Source organism: Danio rerio, chromosome 15 (assembly GCF_052040795.2).
Source record: "Danio rerio strain M-AB ecotype USA chromosome 15, GRCz13ab, whole genome shotgun sequence".
NCBI classification, from domain to species: Eukaryota; Metazoa; Chordata; class Actinopteri; order Cypriniformes; family Danionidae; genus Danio; species Danio rerio.
In genome coordinates, this window is record NC_141035.1 from 12,011,213 (window position 1) to 12,036,169 (window position 24,957).

At 37.4% G+C, this 24,957-nt stretch overlaps 3 protein-coding genes and 1 pseudogene across 4 annotated transcripts in view; 1 reads left to right on the plus strand and 3 right to left on the minus strand.

Annotated features, from left to right (window-relative positions):
- LOC147840514 (uncharacterized) overlaps positions 1 to 10,205 on the minus strand; it is a 41,025-nt gene extending 30,820 nt beyond the window's left edge. The window contains exon 1 of the mRNA XM_087283723.1: positions 10,102 to 10,205. The gene's annotated coding sequence lies outside the window, so the exon portion shown is untranslated. The remainder of the gene's footprint in view (positions 1 to 10,101) is intronic.
- LOC147833599 (uncharacterized) lies at positions 552 to 9,567 on the plus strand (annotated as a pseudogene). Its single transcript, XR_015509063.1, has 6 exons — positions 552 to 1,144; positions 1,650 to 1,695; positions 6,630 to 6,721; positions 6,794 to 6,904; positions 7,192 to 7,467; positions 7,547 to 9,567. The product of XR_015509063.1 is annotated as an uncharacterized LOC147833599, transcript variant X1 (transcript).
- LOC147840515 (G2/M phase-specific E3 ubiquitin-protein ligase-like) lies at positions 7,790 to 18,724 on the minus strand. The gene is made up of 3 exons (XM_087283735.1): positions 18,628 to 18,724; positions 18,385 to 18,547; positions 7,790 to 10,205 (listed from the first exon to the last, which is right to left on the minus strand). The coding sequence occupies exons 1-3, from the start codon at positions 18,720 to 18,722 to the stop codon at positions 10,098 to 10,100; spliced, it is 366 nt and encodes a 121-aa protein (XP_087139861.1). The 5' UTR covers positions 18,723 to 18,724; the 3' UTR covers positions 7,790 to 10,097.
- A 605-nt stretch (positions 18,725 to 19,329) lies between these two features.
- On the minus strand, positions 19,330 to 22,841 carry LOC141377777 (G2/M phase-specific E3 ubiquitin-protein ligase-like). Its single transcript, XM_087284821.1, is given in 9 exon segments — positions 19,330 to 19,410; positions 19,956 to 20,009; positions 20,568 to 20,688; positions 20,690 to 20,837; positions 21,029 to 21,104; positions 21,836 to 21,955; positions 21,957 to 22,041; positions 22,589 to 22,691; positions 22,832 to 22,841. Coding segments are annotated over 9 exon segments (798 nt in total).
- Between the last annotated feature and the right edge of the window lie 2,116 nt (positions 22,842 to 24,957).

The following is a 24,957-nucleotide window of genomic DNA, read 5'->3' on the forward strand; positions in this document are numbered from 1 at the left end:
AAGAATAATTTTCTTGACGAGCAAAACATATTGTCTTGTTTTGAGAAATAATATGCCAATATTAAATGAGTTTTTCCTTAAAACAAGCAAAATAATCTGCCAAAAAAATTCCTAAATCAAGAAGAATTTTCTAAACAAGCAAAACATATTGTCTTGTTTTGAGAAATAATATGTTAATATTAATTGAGTTTTTGCCAATGGGGTAAGCAAATTAATCTTGTTTTTTCTTTTGACATAAGATTATTTTGCTTACCCCATTGGCAAAAACTCAATTAATATTAACATATTATTTCTCAAAACAAGACAATATGTTTTGCTTGTTTAGAAAATTCTTCTTGATTTAGGAATTTTTAGACATTTGGACTAGAAACAAGACAAAAAATCTAAGTAAGAAAAGCATTTTTTGCAGTGAGTATACCTACAGCATTATTTATTATGATTTTGATAGTTTACAAAGAGTAATTTCTGTTTCTGATGGATTACATATTTTGCTAATCTGTATTTTGCAGCAGATTCTAAAAAAGCATTTTTTGGAAGACATTCTTTCCAAGTTTGAGAGAACACTTTTGAGATCTCCACTTGATGTGGATTACCACGCAAGCACTTTCAAGGCATTTGGAAATTTCCCAGGAAATAATGCAGGCTTTGCAGCAAGTGTTTGAATTGGCACAACAACCATCAAACTTCATGGTTTCCCGAGCAGTGATGGAATTAACTGGCCTGAGAGGTCGTCCAAAGTTTGCTATTGGGAGAAAAGAATTGGAGGAGTTGCTGCAGACAAACCTTCCTGTGCCCTGCATTGCAAAAATAATAGGCATTTCTACTAGAACGGTCTTCAGAAGGATGAGTGAGTTTGGCCTTTTCGTCTCAGGGCTGTACAGCAGCATTACTGATGAGGAGTTGGATAATACTGTAAAAGCCATTAAAGATGACATGCCTGCTGCTGGCTACAGAATGGTCAGAGGCAGGCTGTTGTCTTTAGGCATGCGTGTGCAGTGGCAGAGGATAGCTGCCTCTTTGCACAGAGTTGATTCAGGGGAATCCTGTCTAGAATGGCTAGATTGGGATGTGTTGTGCGAAGAACATACTCCGTTCCAGGGCCCCTGTCTCTTGTGCATGTAGACACCAATCACAAATTGATACGGTAAGTTTTTAAGTTTAAATTTATTTATTTTGAATTGCATATTTTTTTCTAGCAATAGAAAAGTATTTAAAAGCCTTGGATTATAAAGTTAGCCAAACAAAATTACAATAACAGCGCTCTCGCCACACAGCAAGAAGGTCGCTGGTTTAAGCCTCAGTTGGTTCAGTAGGTGTTTCTGTGTTTAGTTTGCATGTGTTACGTAGGTTTCCTCTGGGTGCTCCGGTTTCCCCCACAAGTCCAAAGAAATGTGGTACAGGTGAATTGGGTAGGCTAAATTGTCCATAGTGAATGAGTGTGTATGAGTGTTTCCCAGTGATGGGTTGCAGCTGGAATGTCCTCCGCTGCATAAAAACATATGCTGTATAAGTTGGTGGTTCATTCCGCTGAGGCGACCCAAGATTAATAAAGGGACTACGATGAAAAGAAAATAAATGATTGAAAATGACAATAACTTTTTAAAAATTCAAAACGTTTGTATTGCTATTTTTTTCTATCTTGGAAATAGATACAACATTGTGATATTTGGTGATCTGGATGGTTATTCCAGGAAGGTATGTTTTTTTTTTTTTTTTTTAATGATGTCACCTGATATTAAACCTATTTCCATTACAAATTCACTACGAAATTTTTTTTTAGATTAGATTAGATTAGATTCAACTTTATTGTCATTACACATGTACAAGTACAATGCAACGAAAATGCAGTTTAGGTCTAACCAGCAGTGCAAAAGCAGCAAGTGCAGGATACAGGAATAAGTTATAAAGTGCAGTTATAGAAAAACTATGGTGATATTTACAGATGGATGTACTTTGAACATTATATACAGGTTGGATAAGCTAAGAACAGATTTACAATATATGAATATATGTGCAGGTTGCTATTAATAATCAGTAGTGTGCAGATAGATAAACATGATTACAAGTGTATATGTTACAATATATGAATATATGTACAGGGATAGATAGACATGATTACAAGTGTATATGTTACAATATATATATATATATATATATATATATATATATATATATATATATATATATATATATATATATATATATACAGGACTATTAATAATCAGTATTATGCAGATAAATAAGCATGATTACAAGTGTATATGTATAGTGGGAGTGTACGTAATCACAAATGCCCATATGCAGTGGGTACGTACAGTTCAATAAGTAAACAGTTCAATGTGGTGCAGTGAATGTGCAAATTTTAAACGTGCAAATGTTAAACAGTGCAGGTATTGCGAGGAGTTTAAGTTAGAGGAGAGTGGGGGTGTATTGGGGGGGCAAAAGAGTCAGTGTGGGGCAGAGTTCAGGAGGGAGACAGCTCTGGGGAAAACGCTGTTCCTCAGTCTGCTGGTTTTTGTCCGAGGGAGCCTGAAGCGCCTGCCGGAGGGGAGGAGAGAAAACTGTCTGTGAGCGGGGTGAAAGGTGTCCTTCAGAATACTGCGTGCTCGGCGCAAACAGTGTTTCTTCTGGATGTCCTCTATGGCTGGCAGTGTGGTCCCTCTGATGCGTTGGGCAGTTTTCACCACCCGCTGCAGTGCCTTACGCTCAGCAACAGAGCAGCTTCCATACCGGACTGTGACACAGTTTGTCAGAATGCTCTCTATTGTGCAGCGGTAGAAGTTCACCAAGACGGCTGATGAAAGCTGGTTCTTCTTCAGTTGCCTTAAGAAGAATAGGCGCTGGTGAGCCTTCTTGATCAGGCTGGACGTGTTGGTGGACCAGGAAAGGTCCTTTGAGATGTGGATCCCCAGGAACTTAAAGGATGAGACAGGCTCAACGGCCATACCATTGATGTGGATGGGATCATGTGAGCCTGTTCGTCCCTTTCTGAAGTCCACAATGGGCTCCTTGGTCTTGTTGGTGTTAAGGAGCAGATTATTGTCGGTGCACCAAGTGGCCAGATGCTGTATCTCCTCCCTGTAGGCCGTCTCATCATTGTTGCTGATTAGACCAATCACTGTGGTGTCATCTGCAAATTTGATGATGGTGTTGGATGTATTAACAGGCCTACAGACAACGGTAAAAAGGGAGTAGAGGAAGGGGCTCAGCACACAGCCCTGTGGTACACCAGTGTTGAGTGTGACGGTGGTGGAGCAGATGTGACCTGATCTAACATTCTGAGGTCTGTTAGTCAAAAAGTCCATAATCCAGTTGCAGAGTGATGTGTCGATATCCAGGTTCCTTAGTTTGATCAGTAACTTGGAGGGTATGACAGTGATGAATGCTGAGCTGAAGTCCACAAACAGCATTCGTGCATAAGTGTTTTTATTGTCCAGGGGCCTCATGTATCAACGCTGCGTACGCACAAAAACTTTGCGTACGCCAGATTTCACGCTCAGAATCGCTCACGTTTGGATTTACTAACAATGAACTGAACGTGGGAATGTGCGCAGGTTCACGGCAGGTTTCTGGCAGGCGTACGCACATTTTTTGTGCGTGTCTGTTTTATTTCCATTGGCGACTCCTAGAGGCAGTTGTGTTAAATTCTTCTCTACAAAGTGTCAGATCCTTGCAATGGCAGCTGTATGAGACGGGTTCATATAGTAGGTATGTAAGATTTCCATACCATACAGTTGACCAGCTAAACATTAAAGCACAATTTGCAGCGGTCGCCTGTTTTCCCAATGTAATCTGAGCTATCTACTGCACGCACATTGCTATAAAGACACTATCTGAAGATAAATTTGCATGCGTGAATCAGAAACATTTCCATTCAATAAATGTGCAAATAAAATATGATGCACAAACTTATTAATGATTCCTACTTGTCTTTCTCGTGATAAATAGGGGGCAAAATCTGATATGTAGCGGGAAAAAAAGAAGAAAGAATTCATCAGACGCTGGATTCGAACCGAGTTTGTGCTAGAACGTGTCAGTATATGATCATATGCTTCTTACGAGCTGCGCCACTGAGACTGCTAAGGGTACTGCAACATTTTTCAGTTATAAACCACACTATTTCTTTTGTAAATGCACTCAGTGCGATGTTCAGACCCAACTGTGTTAACCGTATCAGCTAAACTCTCCCACTCTATTTTTTTCTTTTGTTGTTAATTCCGGAGAACAAACTTGCAAATAACACCGCTTTTCTCCGTTCTACCTCCGAAAGCAGCACCTCCAATTCACATTCTGTTCAAAGTTTTTCTTTTTGTTTGATTTTGCCGTTGCTTTTTCGTTGGGTTTTGCCATTAGGATAGTCATTAGCATATTCATACGGGGGAGGAGGCAGGGAGGGGTTTTGCGCTCGTGCATGTTGCGCTCAGTTTCACGTTCATTCGGATGTACAAAAGAATATGCGTGAGATTCGGCGTACGCAGTGTTTCATACATCTGAAATTTTTTCTGCGTACGCACATTTACAGCTTTGTGCGTACGCAATGTTTTAGTAAGATTTCCACGCAAGTCTTCGTACATGAGGCCCCAGGTGTGTGAGTACAGAGTGCAGTGCTATAGAGACTGCATCATCTGTGCTCCTGTTGCCACGGTAGGCAAACTGATGTGGGTCCAGTGTGGGTGGCAGAGAGTCTTTTAGATGTGCCAGGACCAACCGCTCGCAGCACTTCATAAGGAGGGGTGTGAGTGCTACAGGCCGGTAGTCATTCAGGCATGTTGGGCTGGAGTGTTTGGGCACTGGCACAATAGAGGTGGTTTTAAAGCATGTTGGCACAGCTGCTAGGTTGAGCGACAGGTTGAAAATGTCTGTGAATACCCCAGCGAGCTGTTCTGCACATACTTTGAGGACACGCCCAGGAATACCGTCTGGTCCGGCAGCCTTACGCCCATTGATACGACTCAGTGCGGTGTGTACTTCTGAGGAGGTGAGTGTGATAGGTGAGTGGTCGGTGAAGAAAGTGATCCTGGTGTAGGGTTCTTTATTGTCTCTATCAAAGCGGGCATAAAAGTCATTTAGCTCGTTCAGGAAGGAGACGTCAGTGGCTGTGGGTGTGGACTGGCTGGGTTTGTAATTGGTGATGGCCTGGATGCCCTGCCACATGCGCCAAAGATCAGAGTTGGAAAAGTGCTCCTCTAGCTAAAGCTTGTAGCAGTGCTTGGCCTTTTTGATCCCCCTCTTCAGATTAGCCCTGGAAGTGCTGTAGGCCTGTGCATCCCCTGATCTGAAGGCAGTGTTGCGTGCCTTCAGCAGGAGGCGCACCTCCTTGTTCATGCATGGCTTCTGATTTGGGTATGTGGTGATTTGTTTCTGGGTTGTAACACTGTCTATGGTGGTGTTGATATACTCCAGAACAGAGGAAGTGTAACTGTCAATGTCTGTGTGAGAGCCATGTGTGGCCTGGGAAGCAAACATACCCCAGTCTGTGTGTTGAAACCTTTCCTGGAGTGTGGAGTCTACCCCCGCTGGCCACACTTTGATGGTCCTCACTGATGGCTTCACACGGTCGATGAGGGTTGAGTATTTGGGGGTAAGGAACAAAGAAAGGTGATCTGACTGACCCAGGTGGGGGAGGGGGGTCACAGCATAGGCTTCAGCTATGTTTGTGTAAACATGGTCCAATGTTTTATTTCCCCTTGTCTGGCAGAGAATGTTTTGATGGAATTTAGGGAGCACTGTCTTTAAGTTTGAGTGATTAAAATCCCCCGCAACAATAACAGCAGCCTCCAGGTGAGCAGTCTGTTGTTTGCTGATGGCTGCATGAAGTTCGCTCATAGCCAGCTTTGCATCAGCGTCGGGAGGAATATAAGCAGCAGATATTATGGTGGATGTGAACTCCCGTGGTAGGTAAAAAGGTCTACATTTAACCATTAGGAATTCCAGGTTAGCAGAGCAATGTCTCCCAACGACGACAGAGTTTGTGCACCAAGCTTTGTTAATATAAATGCATAATCCTCCGCCTCTGGTCTTACCGGAGTCATCCGCCGTTCTGTCCGCTCAGAATGTGTGGTGCTCCGTTAGCGATACAGCGTTGTCTGGTATCCCGCTGTTTAGCCATGTTTCTGTGAAAATCATGACGTTAAAGTTCCATAATCTTTTGCTGTGGTTGATGCGCAGTCGAATCTCATCCATTTTGTTCACCAGTGACCGTACATTGGCGAGAAAGATGCTGGGTAAAGAGAGCCGGTGTGGTGTTAGCTTTAGCTTAGCTCTTAGCCCGCCGCGCTTCCCCGGTCTTTGTTTATGTTCTCTGCGCGGTCTGCGAGCACTTCCGCCCGGCCGGGCAGGACGCCCAGCCCGGGGTGCTCTGGCGATTTCATGGATGAGTCGAAGATTGCTGATAAAACTGTCCGGAATGCACAAACCAATATCCAAAAGCTCTTATCGGGTGTACGATGTAAAGGCACCACTGTTCTGCACGAACAGACCCGAAATGAGCAGGAATAATACTGCAAAAATGCAGAAACTGGAGAGACACTGAGCCTCGCGTTGTGCACGCGCCGCCATCTTGGATTGTCGAAATACATACAAATTTGTATGTATTTCTACAAATGTGTACTTATTGTTTTTATTTGCAGATTATGTATTTGAATGCAGCAAACAACAACCTGGCATCAACAGCATTTCACTTCTTCAAAGAAGCAGTTCAAAAATTTGACTTACCGTCAAGGTGTGCGTAGTTGTATAAATACAAACAAAAGCAGCTTTTTTTTTTAAATGTTTAATATTCTTCTCACATAAGGGTAAGATGAGACCATGGAGTGGAAAACGTGAATATAGCCAGGTTCATGTTTTCTTCAAGGGGCACTGACCGTGGAAGTTTCATAGCTGGTAAAAGTGTCCATAATCAAAGGTAAAGTACAATTGTCTAAATTTTATAAAATGTTTTCATTTTTTTATTTTATAAAATGTAATTGCTTCATAAATATTATTTTAGTGAACTTACTTATACTTTGACCAAAATGTTTTTAGTATGTTATTAACTTTATACAACATGACATTGCATGTAGTTTTATTTTTTGAATTAGTACATCAGTGGGTATAGCAGCTTGTTAGTAAAAACTATTTAATATATTAGTATTTTGATCATTTTAGATGTCTTCTCTTTGTTGCTTTTTTATATCATTGTGTTTCTAATAGGATTGAACGCCTTTGGCGTGATGTCAGAGTTGTTGTGATAAACAAGTACTTAGCCATGCTACACTCCTGGAAGCTGAAGGATTGCTGGATTTATCAGCGGTTGTAGACCTGTTCTGTCTTCACTACACCTTCCTCCCAAGACTTCAGGCAGACTTGGACACTTTCACAGAATCGTGGAATCATCATCCACTCTCCTCAGAGAGCAATCGAAGTCCAGAACAGCTATGGCAGGTTGGACTGATGCAAAGAAATACCAGCCAATCAGAGAATCATGAGGTAATGTAACCCTGCATTACTTTTTAAGGTATTAATTGAGATTATTGTTTAACAGTATGTTTAACTCCTATATCTCCAGAATATTGAAGAGCCAGATGTGGATTGGGACATAGCAGCGTCTTATGATGCTTGTGAAGATGTCAGAGTTGTTGTTCCAGAATTCGAATGCCCTTTGAGTTCAGATGGATTGAGGTTACTCGAAATTCAACTGAATTCAACTGATCCCACTCTTGAGGTCAAAGAACTCTATTTACTTTGTCTGGGGATTGTTTCTTCAAATGTCATGTAATTTGAAGCAAAAACACCAAGCACATACAGTATAAACGCATCAGAAAGAAATTTATTTTGTTGAGGCTTAATTACAAATTGTATATGTCTTTTCTTAATTCAATGAACAACATACTGGAACCACTCAGTACATCACATACTAACAAAAAAATAAATAAAATAATATACTGTAGTTTATTCATTTTATTATCTAAAAGGTGCTACATCTCTGTTCTTTTAAAATATTGATAACGTTGTAACAGAAACAGTATAGTGTTTACTTCGTATTCTATAAATTGATCTCAAGAACGACCAAATTCTTTGCTTTTGCTAACAGCCTGCTGCATAATGCTAAAAAAGTCTTTGTAAGTCCCTAAGTGCTGTGCAGGCAAGGTGATGGTACGGGAACATGCATGTGCAAGCGGGTAGCATATGCTGTGTTTACCATATCGCAGCAGACAGTCATGGTCAAATTCAACATGTAATTTTGATATTTAGGTTACACTTTAGTTTACAGTGCTCTACATACCATATACTTTCAAATCGGACAGTTTTTAAGATGTAACATTTAAGTACAGAGTAAAATTAACAATGTACTAACAATATGGCTAGAAATAGGTTTGTTTTAAAGTTAGTTGTAATTATGCATACTTGACTGTTATTGCTACACTTAGAAGTCATTTTTGTGACACAGACACTAAATTAAAGTGCTACCAAATATTTAAAAAGCACAACTACAGCAACTCATATTGATTATTGAAACTGTGCATAACTAAAATTTGCAACCTCTGGGGTAAAAAAACAGCTTTAAAAAAGGTCTAGCAGGTCTACATGTTGTTGTTGTATTATTATTATTATATATACAGTTGAAGTCAGAATTAGCCCCCATGTTTATTTTTTCTCACAATTTCTCTTTAACGGAGAGAAGATTTTTTTTCAACACAGTTCTAAACACACTACTGTGTGTGCGCGCACTTAGCCTCGGAGACGAGCAGAGCACACGCATCTAATGCCATCTTAATGCGAGCGCTTTAATGGTCAAATACATGCACATTTGTGTCAGAGCGCTGTGTTTAGTGATTAGTCATATAAACTCTCATTTGTGTAAAAAACAATCAAGTTGAGAATCAAAAGACACGAGAAAGAGAAACCATATCTGAGCCTATCTGAGTCTATTCTTAAAGTGGCAGTGCGCAATATTCCTGCTGCTGACAACATGACAAAATCTCTCACTGCTCTTGACTGAAGGACTTTTGTAGCTGAAGTTTTTTTTTTTTGACAGTGAAGATGCTTAAAGCAGTTTGTTTTATATTTTTATTTTATTGTATTTATTTCCCTTTCCTTATTTACAGGGAGGAAAATAACTGTGCATATATAAAATCAGATTTATTTGCCCTCCTGAATTATTAGCGACCCTTTCCCCCCAGTTTCAGTTTAATGGAAAGATTTATTTTCAACCCATTTTTAAACAACAGATTTAATAACTCATTTCTAATAACTGATTTCTTTTATCTTTGCTATGATGACAGGACATTATATTTTACAAGATATTTTTCAAGATACTAGTATTCAGCTTAAACTGACATTCAAAAAATTAATAAGGGTAATTAAGCAAGTCATTGTTTAACAGTAGTTTCTTCTGCAGACAATCAAAAATATTGCTTAAGAGGGCTAATAATATTGAGCTATTACAATGGGTTTCAAAATATTTAAACCTGCTTTTATTCTAGCTGAAATAAAACAAATAAGACTTTCTCCAGAAGAAAAAAATACTATAAGAAAATCCTGTGAAAAATTCCTCTGTTAAACTTTATTTGGGAAATATTTATATGTAAAAAAAAAATTAAAATTCACAGGTGGGCGAATAATTTTGACTTCAACTGATAATCGTTTTAAATAATTGTGATTACAATTTTGACCAAAATAACCGCTATTATGATTTTTCCCATAATCAAGCAGCCTTATAATTTAGTATGGCCCCTAAACAATGTTACAAAATGTAAATGGCCCTTGATGGAAAAAAGGTTCCCCACCCCTGGATTATGTGACTTTGAAGACTGGAGTAATGAAGCTGAAAATTAATCTTTAAAATCACTGAAATAAATCATTAAATTTGGTTAGAAACTACTTTTGAACAGTTATTTTATAGTGCAATAACATTTTACAATTTTACCATTTGTTCTGTATTTTTGATTAAATAAATGCAGTCTTGGTGAGTAGGAGAAGCTTATTTTAAAACATTTAAAAATCCTACTGACCCCAAATGTTTGACCGGTGGTGTATTAAAGATTCAAAAAATAGAAAAACTATAAAGGCAGATCCAAAGATTGCAAAAAAACGTGAAAAACATTGTAGAATAATATTTACCTTTGAATGTCCTCCTTTCTTTCACATGTTAGAGGTCCAGTGTACCCACATCCGAGGATTCTTTCAAAAAGGTCAAGAAGAGCTGTAGCGTCCGCTGTCTCAATCTGAAATAATGAAATCAGTGCTTGTTCTTATCTGTAGTTTTGGCTAAAACTTAAATATACATAAAATGTACAGTGTAAGTACTGCTGAAAATATTGAACATTATTGTTTAGTGAACAGGAACACAAATGAAATATAAAATTAACATTTCAAAATGTAATTTATTTGTATTATTCGAAGCAGAATTTAACCATCATGTCACCTTTCTCATGATTAATCAGATTTATTAACAAAACAACTGTATATAAAGACCAATTTGATGGAACGCAAACATTCTAAAAGTATATGGTTAATGCAGAGGTGTGGACTCGAGTCATGTGACTTGGACTCGAGTCAGACTCCAGTCATGAATTTGATGACTTCAGACTCGACTTGACAAAATATCAAAAGACTTGCAACTCGACTTGGACTTGAACAGGCTCTACAATGGTTTAAGTCATACTTAACTGACCGCTACCAGTTTGTGAATCTTAATGGACAGCCTTCACAAATCTGCCCAGTAAAGTATGGGGTGCCTCAAGGATCAGTTTTAGGCCCTTTACTGTTTACAATTTATATGCTACCTCTGGGAGACATTATTAGAAGACATGGGATCAGCTTTCACTGCTATGCAGATGATACTCAATTATATATTTCAACTAAACCTGACGAGACGTCTGAACTTTCTAAACTAACTGAGTGTTTCAAAGACATCAAAGACTGGATGACCAACAATTTTCTTCTCTTAAACTCAGACAAAACAGAATTGTTACTTATTGGGCCTAAATCTTGCACACAGCAGATCTCGCAACTCAATTTACAATTAGAAGGATACAAAGTTAGCTTTAGCTCTAATATAAAAGATCTGGGTGTCATATTTGACAGCAATCTAACTTTTAAAAACCATATATCCCATGTCACTAAAACTGCCTTCTTTCATCTGAGAAATATCGCTAAATTACGAAATATGCTATCCATCTCAGATGCAGAAAAGCTAGTCCATGCTTTTATGACTTCGAGACTGGATTACTGTAATGCTCTATTTGCTGGCTGCCCAGCATCCTCTATTAACAAACTTCAATTAGTACAAAATGCAGCAGCCAGAGTTCTGACCAGGTCTAGAAAATATGATCATATAACCCCAATTTTATCCTCCTTACACTGGCTGCCTGTTAAGTTTCGTATTGAATTTAAAATATTACTTCTCACCTATAAAGCTCTAAATAATCTAGCTCCTGTTTATCTAACCAACCTTCTGTCTCGCTACAAACCAACTCGCTCTTTAAGATCTCAAAATTCAGGGCTTCTGGTAGTACCTAGAATAGCAAAATCAAGTAAAGGAGGTCGAGCCTTCTCTTTCATGGCTCCTACACTCTGGAATAGCCTTCCTGATAACGTCCGAGGCTCAGACACACTCTCCCAGTTCAAAACTAGATTAAAGACCTATCTGTTTAGTAAAGCATACACTCAATGCATCACCTAGCGGGTTCCACACTGGCTCCTACATCTTGCTTATATACACTATGAACAGCAGCTACGCTAATTATTTTCTTTATTCTCTATTTTCACCTGGGGATACTCATCCCGAGGTCCTCAGATTATGCGGAGTCACTGATTGGATCCAAGACCAGCGACGTGATGATCCCAAGGATTCCATATCCGGGACCAGGCCATATCCTGAGCTGCTGCTGCGCTGATGGTCGTGGGGAGTGGAGAACATGAGTCTGATTCCAGCGACGCTCCAGGGACAGACGAGTCTTCGCTGAGGCCATCTTCCAGCCTAAACCACGACGAATGAAGTTCTGCACTAGACTTTTGGCCAGCGGAGAAATTAAAATGGTCGTGCCCAACTGAGTCTGGTTCTCTCAAGGTTTTTTTTCTTCACTCCCATCAGGTGAAGTTTTTTTTCCCTCTCCGCTGTCGCCACTGCCTCGCATGGTTCAGGATTGGTAGAGCTACGCATCGATGAATTGGCTCTTCAGTGTTTGAACTCTCAGTAATGATTAAATCACACTGAACTGAGCTAAACTGAACTGAACTTAAACACTAAAAACTGAACCACACTGTTCCAGTTACTGAACCACACTGTTCCAGTTACTATGACCATTTATGTGAAGCTGCTTTGACACAATCTACATTGTAAAAGCGCTATACAAATAAAGCTGAATTGAATTGAATTGAACATAAATGACTCGGACTTTCACTTGGACTTGCGCCTATTGACTTGTAAAGACTTGCTACTTTCTATAAAAAGCCCAAAGATAAAAAGTATGTTGACATGGAGCGCTCTATCTCTGTGTGTGTGTGTGTGTGTGTGTGTGTGTGACAGAGCATGCACGCATACTTTCGACCACTAGCGCTTTGTGGCGCACTTCTATGGAAGCATATGAGTAGCATAATTCAATTCAAAATGTAATATGCAAAATGGCAATGCAATATGTTAAATGGCAATGTATTTCTGTATTTGAATTTGCATTTTCCAAGACATATGAGCAATGTTTGGTGCAGAATGAAAATGTAAATTAAATTACATTGTTTGCATTTCTCATTTCAAACACTGTTTTAATATGTAAATTGTATCCACATTTTAAAGCTTTATAAGTAGCAAAATTAAATTGAAAATGCTATACACAAACTTAATTTGATGTGAATAAAGTACAAGCAGAAACTGTAGCAAAATGATAATTTAAATGTTATTTGTCCTAAATGCATTTACGCTCGCGTCTAGGAAACGCAGGATTACATTTTCAGCATAACAGCATGGGATGTGTGTAGCAAAATTAATTTTGAAATGTAATACGCAAAACGATAATGCAGTATGTAAAAGGCAGTGTATTTCTGCATTTCAATTAGCATTTTCCAAGACATATGTGCAATGTTTGCTGCAGAATGAAAATGAAAATGAAAAAAAAACATAATGCATTTTCATTTAACACATCGCGACGAATGAAAGCCAATTTGAAATTGAAAATGCATTCTGGCCTGGCCACGCCCACAGACGGCCACCGTTGCTGCAAGGCGGGTTTTAGGTTATGTCGTCACAGCTGCCGCGAGGACTATTAAGGACATTTGGCAGCATAAACATGGCGAAGTCTGTTCCTCAGCGGCTTCGTGAAGCTGCACGAGCCCTCGAGCGTGAACTGGGAAATACTTTAGAAAAGCAATCACCTCCTAGCTCAGTAAAGTTGGCCTTAGGTTTGATATTCGCGCATGCAGTTTTAGGGATCATCTGCGATTTACATCAACAGAACCAAAACGCACAGTAACGCAAAGCAGAAAAAAATTGAGGAGATTCCAATAAATGGTTAGAGGCCAGACTGATTTAATACAGGTAGCAAAGCTACTATACCTCTAACTATATGGTACATACAATGCAGAAATAGGCAATAGCTCTTGTCATAAGCATACAGTACACATCAGCTAAAGCCCCTTTAGGTTCTGTCGATGTAATTTGCAGATGATCCCTAAAACTGCGTGCGCGAATATCAAACCTTAAGCCAAGTTTACTGAGCTAGGAGGTGATTGGTTTTCTAAACTATTTCCCAGTTCAAGCTCGAGGGCTCGTGCAGCTTCACGAAGCTGCTGAGGAACAGACTTCGCCATGTTTATGCTGCCAAATGTCCCTAATAGTCCTCGCGGCAGCTGTGACGACATAACCTAAAACCCGCCTTGCAGCAACGGTGGCCGTCTGTGGGCGTGGCCAGGCCAGAATGCATTTCCAATTTCAAATTGGCTTTCATTCGTCGCGATGTGTTAAATGAAAATGAATTATGTTTTTTTTTCATTTTCATTTTCATTCTGCAGCAAACATTGCACATATGTCTTGGAAAATGCTAATTGAAATGCAGAAATACACTGCCTTTTACATACTGCATTATCGTTTTGCGTATTACATTTCAAAATTAATTTTGCTACACACATCCCATGCTGTTATGCTGAAAATGTAATCCTGCGTTTCCTAGACGCGAGCGTAAATGCATTTAGGACAAATAACATTTAAATTATCATTTTGCTACAGTTTCTGCTTGTACTTTATTCACATCAAATTAAGTTTGTGTATAGCATTTTCAATTTAATTTTGCTACTTATAAAGCTTTAAAATGTGGATACAATTTACATATTAAAACAGTGTTTGAAATGAGAAATGCAAACAATGTAATTTAATTTACATTTTCATTCTGCACCAAACATTGCTCATATGTCTTGGAAAATGCAAATTCAAATACAGAAATACATTGCCATTTAACATATTGCATTGCCATTTTGCATATTACATTTTGAATTGAATTATGCTACTCGTATGCTTCCATACACTTCCGTGTTTTTGCACCAGCGGGAAATTTGAAGATGCCATTTTCATTCTGACTCGGAGAGTGAAATAAACACATCCTCCTTTTGTTTTATTCAGCGGATTTACAACATCTGTCAAAGGTAAGAGACTTTACTACTCGCAATGTGTTACTGCTGTGCAAAAGCATTGTTTTACTGTTGTGTATAAGTCAATGAACTTCAGTTTTTTTAAACCAAATTTACCCTCTCGTGATTTATTTCATATAATTATGAATGAACATGGCTGTAATTTATGTTTTTGCACTTGGTCGTTTGTGTCAATGCGCATATTATGTTTTATTTTTGTGTTTTGCACATCCTCTGACAGTATTTTCTAACTATTTAATTAGTAGTAACATTAATTACATGCCATAATAACTAGATATATAATTAATTTTTAAAGCTCTTAAAACTGTGAAAAAAAGTGTTTTGTTATTTTCTGATGACATTTTGCAACAAGGTTTCTTTAGTTAATCTATGTACTAACATGAACTAATAATGAACTATACTTCTAAACCTTTATTAATTATAGTTTAACATTTACTATTGCATTATTACAATTTAAAGTTATGCTTGTTAACATTAATGTTAATGCACTGTGAGTTAACAAGAATTAACCAATAATTTTATTTCCATTAATTAAAACATAAAATAATGAATACTGTAATGAACTGCACTGCATTGTTTGTTGACATTAGTACATACATAAACTTAATTAATTAATACAACCTTATTGTAAAGTGTTACCTTTTTCATATTTTGGATTAATACTATTGATTTTATTTATTATTTAAAACCTTAAAGGTATTTTTATTATTGTTGATGTTATGCCTCTTAGCAATATTTTAGTCCTCTATATGGTTTTTAACTACATTTTTTATTGTGAGATTGTAATGTAATGCATCTATATTGTTGAATTTCTGTTTGTTCGTTTTTCAGTATTTCTCCCTCTATATTTAAGGATTATCTACTATTTTTAAAGTACTTAAAACCAACCATCTAATAAAAAATACAATTAACAATCACATCATTCCATCACTCAATCAGATCATTTAATTGTGAGTTGAATTACTCCATTTGTAATTGTTTTTAAATAAACTAAAAACGAAGACTTGTTTTGTTCAGTTTGTTGAATGTGAACTTCTCTACTTTACATATTAAAATATATTTAAAACCACTATGAATGTATTTAAACTAATATTTAAATTTATATAACTGTTTCACTGTGGGTATTTCTATTTTAACTTATTTAGCACATTTATTGGCTATTCAAACATGAAAACAAGTTTAGATACTTTGTGGCTCTAATAAATGGTTAAACATAACAATATCCCTGCAGAAACATCCGGTCATTTCCAGGCTGGTTTCCAGCCATTTCCAGCCTGGTCTTAGCTGGTCAGGCTGGAAACTGACCAGCAAAATCCAGCTAAAACCAGCTTGACCAGCCTGGTTTAAGCTGGACATAGCTGGTTTTAGCTGGTCATCTCCCAGCCTGACCAGCTAAGACCAGGCTGGAAACCAGCCTGGAAATGGCCAAAACCCCTCTAAAACCAGCCAACCAGCCTAGGCTGGTTTAAGCAGTTTTTTTCAGTAGGGATTTTTGACAAAATGTTCTAAAATGATTGTTTACAAGTACCTAAGTGGGATTCGAACCCCGTTCTTTATGAAAAGAAAGAAAAATCTGATTGGCTCTGACATTACTTTCACCAGTGGGCAGGTACTTCAATCTGATTGGCTGGTCTCTCACGCGCGTATTCAGTCTCTCTGCGTTTGCTTGAGTTTTGTCCACACTGGCGCTTCATACCTTTCCTGCTTTTGCTCTCCAGAGATCCTCCTGATAAATTGATTATTCCAGAATGTTGATATGGTTTATATATTGCTACACTATTTAGTAACAATACACGAAAAACTATGAGGTTAAGGTTAATTCTATAATAAATACTAGTGTTTTTGAGAGTTAGGTATACTGCCTATGTTTAAGCCTAGTATTATTTACAAGTTGTTAATGAATGCTTCAGCATACTGTAGTATTAAGAATAAAGAACTGATAAAATGAAATACAGAGTGTAGTTTTACTAAAGTAAAGTGTGGTGAATTGTAGTATAATATACCCTATATTGTAAAAAAAACTACAGCACTGGGTCATTTGTTTATATTACACTTGTGTTACCATAGCAACTATAATATTACCCCTACAGATTAATTAAAGTACTTTACTATAGTACTGTTCAAAACCCTGTCCATGCCAATAGATGTGTTCAGGGGCCCTGTGGAACAGCTTCTCAAAATGAAGAGGATGACATAGAAAATGTCCTCCACAATCTCATCAATAATGTGGAAGACAGCAGAGACGTGTTCACTTTATTTGAGTTGCCATGATAAAATGGGATTGATAGTGAGATTTATTTAAAGAGTGAATAGTACAGTAGGCTATAATACCTAATCAAGTTTTTCCTTATTTTTATCACAGTTACATTTCTGCTTGCGTTAGTTATATTTGTGTTTCAATGTTTTTTTAGTTGATTAGTATGGTGCACCTTTTGGATGTTTAATAAATGTTTGTAAAACAAAATGCATTCTTTACATCCAACCTCTATTCTCTGTGTCTTTAAGTGTTTGAAACTGGAAATATCTCATCATAAAACATACAGCCAAAATGTTATGGTTTATTAGATAAAAAATTTAATATGTAAGTCTATTTTAGTATTTTGGTTATTGTTAATAAATAGTGCCTCAATATAAATCATATCAAAAAGCACAAAAGGAATAGGAAACACAAGACACAAATTCTGCATATAATCTCTGAGAGCGCGCAGGAAAATGTGTGCATTAGCAGTGCATATTTGAGAGCGAGAAAATTTGCGCATGAGCAGCGTATATTTGAGAGCTCGCAAGCAGTTTTGTCCACAGAGGAAATCGGTGCACGAGCATCACACAAGGTAGAGAGCAAAGTTCTTCATTGTTATGTGAAGAAAACAACGTTATTGTTTGTATGAAGTAGCCTACTTCATTGAGAATATGTGCCACAAGTTTACATTGCTGCTAGACAGATTTGCATCTCCATCTCTTCAGCACACACGAGATTCAATTGACAAAATACCAAGTTCACTCAATTTTACTTTGCAGCATACAGGAGTTGTTGGTCTACTGCTGCCTCATTGGGGTTGTTTATGTAGTTTTAGTTAATCACAAGTTGATCACCGAAGACATAACATAGCACAACTAAACTTAATGAACTAGACAGCAGTAGACCTGCAGTTTCTGTGTGATGTGAGGCAAAATGGACTCTTTTTTTGGTGGAACTTATTCTTGTGCAATAGGCTGTGTAGACGAGACGCAGCACTGTTCAGCACTTTTTCAGAAAATTACATTTGTGTTTTTATATATCTAAGCAATGTTCTTTCATAAAAAAAAGGTTTGTTTAATAAATACAGATCTTACAGCCATACATAATCTGTTTAAATTTTATTTTTCTGTTAAAAAGACTCGAAAAGACTCGAAAATCAAACTATATGACTTTGGACTTGACTTGAGACTTGTTGCTTTTGACTTGGGACTTGACTCGGGACTTGCCTGTCTTGACTCGGGACTTGACTCGGGACTTGAGGGCAATGAATTGAGACTTACTTGTGACTGGCCAAACAATGACTTGGTCCCACCTCTGGGTTAATGTATCATTATAAAAGACTGATTTTTCAACATTGATAATCATAAAGGTATTATGAACTAAATGCATTTCTTATGACAAAATAAAATTAAGCTGTGCAATATTATTTGAGCACACAAACACAGCCTTGTTGGTGAGAAAACGTAAACAAATTATTATTTTTACAAACATTTGACAATTACTGTGGATAGTATTTAAATTAAAACCTTTTCGATGAGGTCTAGCAGATCTGCATCTGTAACTGTAGCCTTTGACAACTGATCTTTATCAATTTCCCCAGAAGAGATGAAATTGTAGATCCACTCCTGAAAAAAGTTAGGGGGAGGGCCATCTTGTGTAATGCTTACAGCCATGATTTCACCAATTGTCCTAAAATGAAAAAGGGCAGTTGATGAATTGGCCAAGAAACATTTAAAACAAAATCTAGTATATGATGCTATTAAATATACCTATAATTGTCATTCTGAAAATCTGTGGTAGAATACTTCAGATTTTTCCCAGAATTGCCTCCCTCAAAGAATTTTGCCTCAATCCCAGCCATCATTTCTGCCGAAAAAAGTTATTACTAAAAAATGAATACTAATAAACAAAGCCTTGGAAAAATAAAATGCTGACTATATTTTATATAACACAAATAAATTTATATGAGGAAAACTAAAACATACCTGTCAAGAATTATTTCATAAGGGCACCACTGTCTATCCCAGGCTCTCCAATGAATGTTACTCTGAGGGGATTCTTTGGAGAAGACTTCTTCTGACGTTTCCATTGCATCAAGCCTCGATTAAACATGTCCTCCCTTGTGACGCAGACACTGAAAATAGTTGTAGGATCTATTGCTTCTTTGAGTTTGTGGATTACTTCTGTAATGCTAAAAAAATTAAGTTAAATAGATGCATTATTTAGTTTTTTTTGTCCAAGGCAAGTAAACAAACAAACAAACAAACATATAAGTAAAAGATTAGCAAACTTGACAGGACCTGCTTTGCTTGTCTGGGTTTTGCACAGTAATGTCCAAATCCATGTTTGGTCTATTTTCACATCTAGAGATATTATATAAAATTAAATAAAAATATATCACTACATTGCACAAACTAAAACTCAATTAAAGCCGCAAAGCATAAAAAAAAAGAAGAAAAAAAAAGCAATATTTATAACCTTTCCCCGCAGGTGCTCGCGTGTACTTCAATGTAGTCTTGTGAATACATGCCAGAACACACTGGACAAGATACCTAACAGAAAAAAACAATGCAGAAAACAAATGGTAACAATTTATAATAAGGTTGTATGAACAAACAATGAACACTACATTTATTACAGTATTGATTCATATATGTTAACATTGATGAAAGTAAAGTTGTTCATTGTTAGTTCATGTCAACTGAGTGCATTAGCTAACGTTAGCCAGCATGAATTTGAATGTTGATAATGCATTAGTTAATGCTGAACTATGATTAATAAGTTTTGTACAAGTATCGTTCATTATTAGTACATGTTAGTAAATACAAGAACATTAACTAATGACAGCATTTATCAATACAATTATAAATGCATTTCTTACAATAATAAGTCATATGCAAAAAGCTGAAAATGAAATGTACAAATTTTCAAATTAAAAGAGGTCACCAAACTTGTTACTCAAGGGCTGGTATCCTGCAGAGTTTAGCTCCATCCCTAATAAATCACACCTGAACATGTCTGCAGGACACCGTTCCTCCATAACTGAGCTTGGTGACCTCTGATTTAAACATTTAAGCACTGCAATCATCAACATTACCATTGGATCCATCACTGACACAAATGAATTCACAGTATCCAATTCATCCTTGAACTGTGGATATAAACATATATAAATGATATAAGATTTCATTTTGAGAGAACCCCCCCCCCCCCCCCCCCCCAAAAAAAAAAAAAAAAAACGGAACATACATGTAATGCAACATTAAATTACTACTTACATTGCTACTAAATGTATCCAATTTAGTGGATGTTGATGGAACTTCTTCAGTGTCAGGGTCTTTGGTGTTCTTATATGTAGATTTTAAAAAAAGACATTGTTTATGCTTATTTTAAAAAGTAATCCAAAATAATTGCATGGTACAAACTAACAAATAAACAATTAGCTTGTTCCTGATGTGTTTATCAATAGGTATTGATAAAAGAATTTTGCAGTTTTAGTATCTTAATCAGGAATGATGGTACTGAACAACCTACATTGACACTGGATTGATTCACTTTTGTAGAAATGGGTGGCACTTCAGGGTCCTGAGACAAATTAAACAGTAACTGTGTATTAAAAATAATTGACCATTATTTCATGAAATATGACTAATTTTATGTGTTAAAATAAATAAAACAATTAAATTTTTAAAAAGATTATGAAGTTTACCAATTCACAATCACTGCTATCAATGCATATCCCTGTCTCACACTCCTGAACGTGCATAGCCAGTAGTTGAATTGGCATGTCGGTAAAGCATTAAGCACATCGTGCTTTTGGCATTTTTTGATGAATAGGGTAAAGGGGAGATATCTAGACTGTTCTGTAATGGCAGGATATACAGAGAGCCCTTTCCTCCTGCCGTTTTAATGATGTAGGATCCTGTATATCCTTTAGCTTCTGGTGGGACAACATTCAACTTCCGCTGACCTGACCCACCTGAGTAAAAATTATTAGAAGCCTCATCAGATTTTTTTTAAATTTCACTCAGGAACTGAATAGTTAATGTTAACATGAAAGTACTAAAGCATAAATAACACTCAAAGTATCAACTCAGTGTAAAGACATCTGCATTTGTTGATATCAAGTCATAGTGAAACTTTATTTTTAAATCAACCTAGCAACCTTACCAACAGCTTTATAGAGCATCCAGGCTCCTTCCAAAGATGCCATTTTTGTATACGTCTCTGTAAGAAGTTTGGATATCTGGTGGGTAAACATGCAAAAACATTATGCTTTAAAACACATCTTATATATAGTAATAAAATATTGTGTAGTGATAATCAATTTTCTTTAAAAATTACATACTATTTGGAGATAGTTATGTACTTCCAAACCTGCAAGATCTCCAAAATCAAGAGATCTCTGACCCTCCCATAGAGAGCAAAGGTACAAATTTGGTGAAGCTCCAGAAACATTGTACACATTTTTAAAATAATCTATAAGATGTCAATGTTTCAAACAGGGCTCTTACAGGTTTGGAATAACAAGTGAGTAATTGTGGAGTGTGAGTAATTAATGAAATAATTTTCATGTTTGGGTGAAATATCCCTTTAAATACGACTATACCAGCTTTTAGATGAATAAATTGTAACTTTAAAAAGGGCCCCCTCAGTGTTCTCTTACAGGAGGAACACCTAACACTCCACACTTTGCAGAGAACTACTACTACAGAAGCTGAGCACAGATGCAGAGGGAGTGGATCAAATAAATAAATTGGCTTGTAAATGACAGGGATGAATAAGCTGTCGCAATGACTTATTTCAATATATGATTTTCTTCTTTATTTGTGGTGCGAGCAGTTACATGTTATAGCAAACCAGTGTATATATGAATGGTCAATGAGATCCAAACCACCATGTTCAAAATTCTTTAAATTCGTTGCTCTGCAATATTCCCATTCTCTGTACAGTATGTAAAAACTTGAAATGTCTAACCTCTGAGTGATTTGCATCTTCTGGGATGGCAACAGTCCTCCGTCCTAATCCAGCCTGTAAAAGAGTTAACTCATCGGAGGCCTTTGGGGTTCTATCAGTGGTCTTGTTTATAAAAAAAAAAAAACTGCACTGGTGTTGACTTGCTGGGTCTTTTTTTGGCATTTGCTGTAGGGGTTTTTCGACCCTTAAACAAACCAGAAAATGCTCTGAAAGAAAAAGCATAATAATATGTCAGCCATATATTTAATATGTTTTAAAGAATAATCCAGGTGGGCTCTGCTCATCTAAAGTGACATTCTCTGGCCAATTGCAACATCTGAGTTATCCTTTAGATTTATGCTTAAATTATGGTACTTAAGGGCTGCTACTGTGCTGCTTTTGTTTTCCGGTATTAAAGTGGAAGTTCACCCAAAACTAAAAAAAAATGTGTCATCATTTAATTACACTTGTTTAAAGCCTGTTTGAATTTCTTTCATCTGTTGAACACATGCTGTTTTGAAATATGTTGTAAACCTGTAACCATTTACATTTATAGTATTTGTTTTTCATACTATAGACAAAAAGGGTTACAAGTTTCTAACATTTTTCAAAATATCTTGAGTATTTTAAGTTCAACAGAAGAAACTCAAAAGTATGGAATCACTTAAAAGGGTGTATAAATGTTTATTTTAGGTAACCTATCTCTTTAAGATGATTCACTTAAAATGACAGAAGAAATTACATATAATGCTGGCTGCTTTAAGAGATGCAAACCTTGCCATACTGTGGTCCACTGTCCCTGGTGCAGATAAACTTTGCTGCGCTCTAACTGCAGACTGGACCCTGCTGCCCTGCTCTCTCTGAACCTGACCTTCGTCTGCAGAAATAAATAGAAATAGTCTATATTGTCTCAATTCAAAACTAAATGAGCACAACACAATTAACTTAATCATGCCCGGTGAGGAACAGCTTGATTCGGTTGCAGCGAGAGCATTACGCAAAAGATTAACGACATGCCTGGCCGCATTCTGCAACTCTGTCTGTGTTCAATAGAAAAAACAATAATAAATCTAAGGTCTAAAATAGCACTTGTATATACTGCATGTTAGGCTTGGGCGGTAATACGGTATTATGGTATACCGCGGGATCTAAAAATAGCAACGGTGTCAGTTTCAATACCGTTATACCGTCATAAAATATTAAATATCCTTTATTTAATGCCTACAAAAACGTATATGTGGTTGTCATCACGGGACAGTGTGGAGGAGAGAGAGAGAGGAAGGGTGAGAGAGAGGGGGAGAGAGGGAGAGGTGACGTGACGTGACGAGTTGCGCTTCAAAGTGTCCTGCAGTTTGGCAGTTTCGACTGAACAGAAGGGAGACGTGGTTAATATGAACGAGAGGTCTGCATTAGAGCTGAAGATCTTTGCCCGAATCCGGCGAGATCCGAAAAAATCCAAATCCCTGCATTAAAATAAATCCCTGCAAAGGTGAAACAAAGGATGATGAAGTAGTAAAAAAAGCTAATTTTGACGGTGGTCAAGCCAGTCACTAGCTCAGAAAGAGCGGTTATTCCAGCCGCAGGTATTTCGCGGTCGCTCATACACTGCGTATTACGGTAGAGCCCTAAACCGCAAGCTGACAGGTAAAATGACGAGGCCACTCCGCTCGCTACACTAAACCGCTGTCATGGAAAATTAAATGGATGTTCCTGGCTGGTAGAAGATAACCAAACAATCCTACCCAAAACTTGCAAAATCAGCCAGAACAGAACTCTGCATCTCGACCTGTAGCCGCAGGAAAGGGTGTTCAGCTGCTGGACGCACACGAGCGCAAGACTGCGCTAAAACCAGTGGATTTAATAATGTTCCTCCACAAACACACGTAGCCTAATCTTGGTGAGTAAATGGTTTTTCAATTATGAATAAATATTAATTAAACCATATAATCATAATGTAGACAGAGTATACAGGCTAATGGTGGCATTATTCTTTTAATATTCAGCTTCACCGCCGCCTTAATGCCAGATTGTGAAGAGAAGTGGAGAAACAAACCTTGCAGAGCCTTTATTTTAATTTCGTTATTTCCAAAATACCCGTCATCATTTAGAGTTTATTTTAATTTGATTTGTTAAGCAAGATTTCTTTTCATTGGTGTGTTGGCCAATTTAAAGGCTTAGTGCATGTACCTAGACCTATAGAGTGCTGAGATGTTACGATGTTACAGAGGACTTATTTTATTTATTTGTTCCAACTTCCAAGTGGCCTATAGTCTACGTTTGTTACGAATAAATGATGTTAAAACATATAAATGACTCATTCTTGAAAAAATGCATTAGAGCTGTGTGCATGAGCACATTTGAATAATGTCGGGCTGTAAACGGGTTTGGGCTTGATAAAGCTGTCAATCAAAATGTACCTGTCGGACTCGGGACCTATCGGGTATAATTTTTATGGCCCGATTAAAGCTCTCTGCTTTCCCGCTGCTGTTCCGCGGGAGCCTGCCAGATTTCTTACGGTGTGGGAGCAAATTTCAGAATAAATCGCGGGAGAGATGTGTGTGTGTGTGTGTGTAAGAGAGAGAGAGAGAGAGAGAGATGCTGTGCGTTGCGTCGCTTGGCGCTCTCTCTCTCTTCTCTCTCTCTCTCTCTCTCTCTCTCTGACCGCGAGCCTAAGGTCGCATAGAAGTTATGCAGTTTCTGAATGGTTTAGGCTCAAGCCTACAGTTTGGTGACGCTGTCTGAGCCTTACGTCATATTTTTTTTTATTACGCCGGTAATACCGGATACCGGGGTAAAATATGGAGGCGGTTTGACGGTTTTAAAATTTGGATATCGCCCAAGCCTACTGCATGTACAGTAGGCTATATGGCATAAAATCAGTATATGTAAGGTAAGGTAACTGAACTAAAAGTTATAAGAAATAAATAGTGCCATATATTAATGTTTTACATCTAAAAACGAGTCAATGTTAACTGGGTTCGTGAAGCAAACAGAAATCTAATTAAGGTCAGCTAATTTGAACACTTTCAGTATCCAAACAGGTAAGCAAAGTAAACATTACATGGTAATAATCACCACCACATACCTCTTTTTGATTTTCCATCTTCTAACGTTAATTCGACGCCACGGTGACCCGACGTTAC